Here is an 8,219-nt window from a genome sequence, read left to right as displayed (position 1 = left end):
ACAGAAAATAAGACGGGATATATCTCAGTCTCCAGGAATTATTTAGGTCATCTGATCATTTAATATACTTACGAATTGCAATAAAGGGATATTTCACAAAAATGTACAACTGATGTCTAAACTTAGATTGAGTCACAGCATAAATGCCAGTATTTGTGCAGCAACTCAGGGCCTGGAGCATGAATCCTATTTCCTGCACAAACTTATGCAGAAACAGAGATCTATACCCCAACCATGACAGTCTGTACCATATCGAATACACCATTAGAATGCCCCATAACATGATGAAATTTGCTGAGATAACAAAAAGCAAAATCATAGATTTTCTTCGGTCCTCAAACTCTGGGTCTCTTGGACTCTCACCACTGTGATTCCGAAGCCTGTGTCGGGTTCTGCTGGCTATGGCAATGCATCTTACAGTGATAGCATTGAGCAGCAGAATCAGAACAAATGGGATACATGGATTTAAAATATAGTGAAGGGACTCAATAGTTACCCAGAACTGAGATGGTAAAACTGCTTTTGCTACAACACAAAACCAGGGACTATGGTCCAGTAAGTACCAACCTGTTAACATAAAGTACCAGAAAATATTACATAAGCAGCTCAGCAGAACCACTGTTCCCAGAACGACAGCTGCTGTTTTCTCTGTACAATATTTACTCTTCCATTTCTGGCAGCAAATGGCTACAAATCTATCAAAGGTAAAAGCGACAGTGAACCAGACAGAACAATCTGTGACTGCATAAAGCAGAACACTGTGGATATTACACACCGGGATTGAATACAGGAAACTAAAATTATCACGATATACTATTGGAATATGCCTAAATATTAGGTCTATGATAACGACCAGTAGATCCACTGCTGCCATTGCCACGAGATAGATAGTGACACAGTTGGATAGCCCACATTTCCGCCGAGATAGAATGATTATCGTCACTAAGTTGACTGTAAATGAGAATAATAAATAAACTAATACTTTAGATCGCTAAAAAAAAGTTTCTTAACATTATTTTTCTGCTGAAAAACGTTTCTTTTTACTCCATTGTGTTTCAATTGTAGCTTTTGGAAGCATAAGTTGTCATTCACTGAATCAAACATTAACACAAACACTGACATTTTACATGACACATTGTGGAATAGAAACCAGTCAGTAATACGGTCAAGTTCACTTCAGTCATATTTGTGAAATATAACAATTCAGACCGGTTCTGGTGAAAATCAGACCTGTTCATGCACCTCAACATTCCAAAGTTGTTTTATTCTTCGTTTAGGAAATGTGAGGGTTGCAGTCTGGGGTCATATTTATTCTTGTCCCTAAATTCCGTCCACTTCAGAGACCATTTCAGAGTCAAGCACATTAGTATGGGTCTGAATTCACATGCAGTCCAGACTGGTAAATGGACATGAGTGAAGCAGATAGACCTGTAGAACAACTGACAATGGTTCTATTATCATCACTAGATTCCTAACTGCAGATTTTCAATGAACTCACTTTTCACTTGATATCATGGTGGGATTTGAACGCGGGTCCCCAGATCATTATGCTGGGTCTCTGTATTACGACCCCACTGGCTGGACCATTGTGCCATCACCTCGCGAAAATGATATTGATTCTCCTGGGTCTTTAACACAGGTCACAAGTGATGTAATGTGAGTAACTCAGATCAAATTGCTGATCTTGATTATACTGTGAGTCTCGATAATGTCAGCAAGAAGTGAACAGCGCCATCTTTCACATCACTGTACAGCGAGATTGTGTTATGATGGATATCAGTCCCAGATGAAGGTGTCAAGAACAAAGAACAACATAGCACGGGAAACAGGCCCTTCGGCCCAACGAGCCCGCGCCGCCATTTTAACATGACTGTTAAATGAAATGCAGCCAATGACTGTTCAATTTCTCCTTTTGAAAATGTATGGAACATGTGTTTTGTTTCTATCTTTACAATCTTATCCTTTGTCAGACACACATTGTAATCATCCTGCATTCACTCTGTATAATTTATGACCAGTGGAAAACAATGCATGAGAAAATGGAGGAAATAAAAAGAAAGATGAAGTTATAGCTAACGTATTCTGAACAATTTCATCAGTTGGGGCGTTCTGTCATGATGACTGAACTGTGTTCATATGTCAAGTTGGTGGCCCTTTGTACGAAGCAAAAAAAAAATTTGGGTGTCACAGACCTTCAAAGGGAATAGAGGAGAAGGGACGTAAATTGAAATACGAAGCCCTTCAAGACTGTTTGAGAAAGAGTGATGATCAGGCGGATTGTGGGAATATATATGGAGGAGACATGATTGTTTAAGATCAGTAAGCGCACGGTGTTTGGAACACATTCGAGTTCAGTAAGATAAGACAACCGAGTTTTGCATTAGTTCTCCTTAATCGAGACTTTGAACAGATTGAGTGGTTGTGGAAATAGTGGAATGTAGGTGTTTAGATTAAACAAGGGCTCAGAAAAGGTTTTATTCAGGAGCTGGACATCTAAGATGAGGGCTGGATTTTATAACATAACAAATGGTAGATTGAGATGTGCAAAATGAGCTATAATGTAACGAAGGGCAGAAAGAAATGTCAAGCATTTAGAAATATGTTTAAAACACAACTGCAAGGATATTTGGCGCAGATGTCAAAATTGTTTCAAAACCATCCGGGGTTTCAATAAGGTAACAAAGAATAGAGAAGCGGTCTCCAGTCTCCAAATGGTCACCATGAAAGGTATAGAGGGTTAAATTAATGGGCAATGAGCCCTGGCAATAGGAACCGATCCATCTTTTACCTGTATTTACTGGGTGAATATATAGTGAAGGTGCATTGAAATATTCTATTTATGCCTTTCCATGATTCCATGTAGACCATAGAAGAGAGTGACCCGGGAAGATAGAGACACAAATAATAAGAGAGCTGGGGAGAGGGAATACAGAACATAGAACATAGAACATTACACCACAGTACAGGCCCTTCAGCCCTGGATGTTGCACTGGTCAGTGGAATGAATCTAATGACCCTCTAATCTAAACCATTCCAATGTTATCCATATGCCTATCCACTGACCATTTGAACGCCATAAAGTTGGCGAGTCCACAACTGCTGCAGACAGGGCATTCCACGCCCTTACTACCCTCTGAGTAAAGAACCTACCTCTGACATCCGTCCTATAATTACCACCCCTCAATTTAAAGCTATGTCCCCTTGTGTTAGCCATCACCATCCGAGGAAAAAGCTCTCAATGTCCACCCTATCTAACCGTCTGATCATCTTGTATGCCTCAGTTAGGTCACCTCTTAACCTTCTTCTCTCCAATGAAAATAACCTCAAGTCCCTCAGCATTTCCTCATAAGACCTTCCCACTATACCAGGCAACATCCTGGTAAACCTCCTGTACACCCTTTCCAATGCCTCCACATCCTTCTTATAATGCAGCGACCAGAACTGTACGCAATACTCCAAGTGCGGCCGCACCAGAGTTTTGTACAGTTGCAACATGACCTCACTGCTCCGAAATTCAATCCCTCTACCAATAAAAGCTAACACACCGTACGCCTTCTTAACAACCTTATCAACCTGGGTGCCAACTTTCAGGGATCTATGCACATGTATCCCGAGATCTCTCTGCTTGTCGACACTACCAAGAGTCCTTCCATTAGCTCTATATTTTGTACTCCTGTTGCTCTTACCAAAGTGAATCGCCTCACACTTCTCCGCATTAAACTCCATTTGCCACCTCTCAGCCCAGCTGTGCAGCTTATCTATGTCCCTCTGCAAACTGTAACATCCATTCTTACTGTCTACAACTCCTCCGACTTTGGTGTCGTCAGCAAATTTACTAATCCATCCTTCTACACCCTCATCTCGGTCATTTATAAAAATGACAAACAGCAGTGGCCCCAAAACAGGTCCCTGAGGCACACAACTCGTAACTGAACTCCAGGTTGAATATTTCCCATCAACTACCACCCTCTGTCTTCTATCAGCTATGATGTGGGTATGCCGGCGTTGGACTGGCGTAAAGACAGTAAAAAGCCCCTTCGAAGGGGCTAACCCCGAAAGTTTGTGAGTCTATTATCAAATAAATCGGTTGGACTCAAACCTGGTGTTGTCAGACTTTTTACTATTCTATCAGCTAGCTAATTCCTGATCCAAACTGCTAAATCACCCTCAATCACTTGCATCTGTATTTTCTTCAGATAGAGAGAGAGTTAGAGACAGAGGAAGAGAGAGATTTAGGGGTAGCGAGAGAGAGGGGGTTGTGGGAGTGTCGAGGAAGATGTGGAGAGGGGCGGTAAAAGTGCTAGAGAGAGGGATGTGAGGAAATCTGGGAAAAAATGCAAGAATGCATGGAAAAGATGCGAAGTAAACGAAAAATGCAACTGAAATTACAAATAAAACGGCGATTAATAATGAATCGTAGAGGCATAGAGTCCATATAGTGCAGTAGGAGACCATTGTGTCCCTTTAGACTACACTAATTCTCCGACAGACCATTCCACCCAGGCCTTACCCTCCAGTCCTTACCCACAGTCCCACACATTTATTCTGGCCAATCCTCCTAATGTACGCATCTTTGTATATCAAAGATCAACGTGACATGGCCAGACAATCAAAATTGCAAATATTTGGAGTTTGGCAGCAAACTGGAGCCCCCGGGCACGGGACAAAGTGAAAAGTCCATTCAGTCAGTCACCAAGGCTGGAATCAAAGACGGTCCCTGGCGCTGTGAGGCACTGTGACACAAGTACTTTAAGGGGAGTCGGTGTGCTGGGCTCTGAGAAATGAGCAGGGAATGTGTCAAAATCGAAATGAAGGAGAGTAATCACTGATAGGAATTTCAGAATCGAACAGAGTTTGATCGGGTGACAATGTGCGTCATTACGCGGCAGCCTGACAGTTACAAGGAATGCATTTGAGTTCAGATATGGCAGCCGAGTATCGAATTAGTTCTAGTTAATGGGCTCGTACAACAGATAGACTGAACAGGGAAATAGTGGAATGTAGGAGTTTAGATTAAGCAAAGGCACAGAAGGGGGTTTATTCAGGAGCTGGACTATCTAAGATGCGGGTTGGATTTCATTCTTAAAGCAGCATTACACAGAATTGCTAATACAGACAATATTGATTCAGAAAATAGATCACCTTCAAATAAACCGTCTGAAGTTTGGATAGATCTCATTCAACATCATTCATTGAGCAGAGAGGGAAAAGGCAATGTGTGTAAAGAATTGAATTTCTGATGCAGATTGAAGTGAATGTTTTCCCTTACCAATACTTAAATAACAGGAATATGATTGAAGAACATGTTTTGCATGCATTTTATATACCAGGGAGATTGAAACAGACGAGAGAGTGACGACAGTGACAGTCTAACAACATTTTCAACATTATTTTCCTGACGTAGAGACTTACCAGGGACACCAATAATGGCCAAAATTGGGTAATAAATGTACTGCATGATCAGCAGTGCCCAGTAGATTCGTGACGGTAATGTCAATACATAAGAATATGTATTCAGGTAGTTTATCTCCGACCAAAAACTCTTGCCAATAGTTGTGACATTCCGATCTTCGAGTCGCATATTCTGAACAGTTGTTATGGAATTCCAGTCTATTATTCCTAGATTCCCATCCAGTGTTGTAAGGTACAGTATGCTGCTCCGAGATTCCAATCTACCGTATCTGAGATTTTCTGTCTCTCTGGAACCACTAGCTCTTTTAAATGCCGATGATGAATGCTTCCATTGACACGTTACGATCGGATGGTCCTATTAATAGAACAGGTAAAACCTCCGGTGATACAATTAATGTCCGTGGAAACTCATATTGGTTACAGTAACTGAACAAACAGGTTCTAATTAGTCCCATCAGTGCCGCAGATTTGCACGAAGCTGATGTACGTAATGTAATGAGACACATGAGTATTACTGAGGGACACTAAGGTGCAACATAGCAGACTGAATGGCCAGCGTACATAGCAGCAGGCACTGCTGACGTTGCAAATTCTTTGCCCCTGTAATCGATATTCTGGGGGCACACGTTAAAAAATCAAGGGGAATTGTGAGACTTAAATTAAATTTAGAGATCGCCCATTAAAAACATAAGAGAAGGAATATTCTCCACTACCTGGTTGAGCAAACATGTGACAGAATATCAAAAACAATGATGTTGAATCATAATTGACTTTACAATTCACTTGATACACACATCGCTACTAAGTCAAAAATAATAAATTTCCATCGAGTACCAGGATTGATCCGCGGCACCTTGAGCTCCAGTGATGAACTCCGCCCCTATGCACACCGCAAATCCTTCGCACCTTCTTTTACATCAGAATTATGGATTCTGGCTCTCAGAATTCCCCAGAAATAATGGTTGTCATCTTCCTATATTCCAATGGACTCTGGAACTTTTTACTCATATTGAACGGTAACCAATCTAACCCCACTAGTTATCCTCTTAGAGAGATGTATCCAGAAAACGGAGAATCATGGACCAGCGAACCAGGCGGGGAAACTCAATAATTTTATAGCAGATCACACGGTAAACAATAGTAGGATCTGTCAGGGTCAGCGTCGATTTATTAAAGGAAAATTAACTTGATAAATAAAACAGAGCTCTTCAATGAGAATATTCATAGAGTTGATGACGGGGAGCTAATAGATGAGGTATATTTGCACTTATTGAAGATTTCAAGAAGATCCCACATGGCAGATAAGCATACAAAATCATAATGCATGGGATTGTGGGCACTGCATTGAAATGTATAGAAAACTGAGTGTCACACAGGATATAAAGCATTGATGTAAATTGGCCTTTAGCCGAGAGACAGGCAATGTCAACCTATCAGAGCAGATATCAGTGCTAGCAACCCAACTGTTCAGATTATACATGTAAGATTTAGGTTAGGGAAATAAATATATCTGCAAAATTGCAAAGGACAAAAAATTGGATGAGACAATGAGATGTAAGTGGTTTGCAGAGATGCCTCACTGTGTTTTGGACAAGTTATGTGAGTGAGTAAATGACGGGCAGATACAGTGTAATGTGGATGGATGTGAGATTATCCACTTTGCAGCAAAAACTGGAAGGCAGAGTGTTATCTGAATGACAACAGGATGAGAGAAAATGTCCAACAATGTGTCCTTTCACACAAGTGACTGAAAGTAAGCATGCAGCTGCAGCAGGCGGTGAAGAAAGTAAATGCTTTATTTTCCTTCGTAGTGAGATGATTCCAGTACCAGAGCAATGACGTCATGCTGCAATTTTACAGGGCCTTCGTGGCACAACACCTGGAATATTGTGTGAACTTCTGGTCTCCTGATTGGACGAAGGATAGTTTGGCATGGAAGGAGTAGAACAAGTATGACCCAGAGATCTCCGGGGCTGCGGGATCAAGAGAAATTCCAGCAGTTAGGATGATGTTCACTGAAGTTTTGAAACGTGAGCGGGATATCATGGAAAATTCTCAAATTCTCACAGGACTAGCGAGGTGAAGTCAGAAGAATATTTCTGATGGCAGTGAAGTCCAGACCAAGGGCTATAGCCTATGGGCACAGGGTAGACCTTAAACGGCTGAGGTGTTGTGAGATGCCTTCACCCAGAGAACGATTAGCCTATGGAATTCTGTACCACAGGAAGCAGTTCAAGCCAAAACATTGTATGACTCCAATAAATAATTATTGAAATCACTTGAGGATGAAGGAAGCTCAAGTTATTGGCTGCGCCAGGTTCCTGAGCTGAACGATCGGCCATTATCATAATAACGGACAGAATGGCTGACTCCAGCTTCTATTTCTCCTCAAAGAACAGCTAACTTAGTAAACCACAAAATGGAGGTCAGTAACTGGTGGTGTCCCGCGGGGAAGTTTCTGGATAATTCTAAGATTGACGGAGTTACGGATACTGAGGAAGATTGTCAGAGAATGCAGCAGAATATAGCTAGGCTGGAAAATGGGCAGAGAAATGACAGATGGAAGTTAATCCGTCCAAAAGCGAGCTGGTGCATTTTGTAGTTCCAATTTAGGTGGGAGCTGTAAAATAAATGGCAGAACAATCATTAGCATAGACACACAGAGAGATCTGGGCGCGCAGGTCCGCAAATCTTTAAAAGTGACAGCTCCGGTGGAACAGCATTGTCTCTCATCTGAGGTGTGGTGATCCTGAGGCTAAATCACCACCAGTAATCTCTCCCCATTGAGGGGAAAAGCAGCTTCTGGT

General features: G+C 41.6%; 1 protein-coding gene across 1 annotated transcript in view; it reads right to left on the bottom strand.

Moving 5' to 3' along the window:
• Window positions 1–55: 55 nt before the first annotated feature.
• The window catches only part of LOC145337819 (putative G-protein coupled receptor 139), a 31,234-nt gene continuing 23,070 nt past the window's right edge, over window positions 56–8,219 (bottom strand). Inside the window, exons 3-5 of the mRNA XM_080182673.1 lie at window positions 7,241–7,385; window positions 5,413–5,584; window positions 56–951 (exon numbers count right to left, since the gene is read on the bottom strand). Of these exons, the coding sequence (XP_080038799.1) occupies window positions 56–951; window positions 5,413–5,584; window positions 7,241–7,385 (1,213 nt within the window). The remainder of the gene's footprint in view (window positions 952–5,412; window positions 5,585–7,240; window positions 7,386–8,219) is intronic.

The sequence above is a fragment of the Carcharhinus amblyrhynchos genome, unplaced genomic scaffold (assembly GCF_965287045.1).
Source record: "Carcharhinus amblyrhynchos unplaced genomic scaffold, sCarAmb.v2.hapA scaffold_79, whole genome shotgun sequence".
Lineage (NCBI taxonomy): Eukaryota > Metazoa > Chordata > Chondrichthyes > Carcharhiniformes > Carcharhinidae > Carcharhinus > Carcharhinus amblyrhynchos.
Note: the sequence above shows the minus strand (reverse complement) of the source record. Positions and strands in the feature narration are given on the sequence as shown.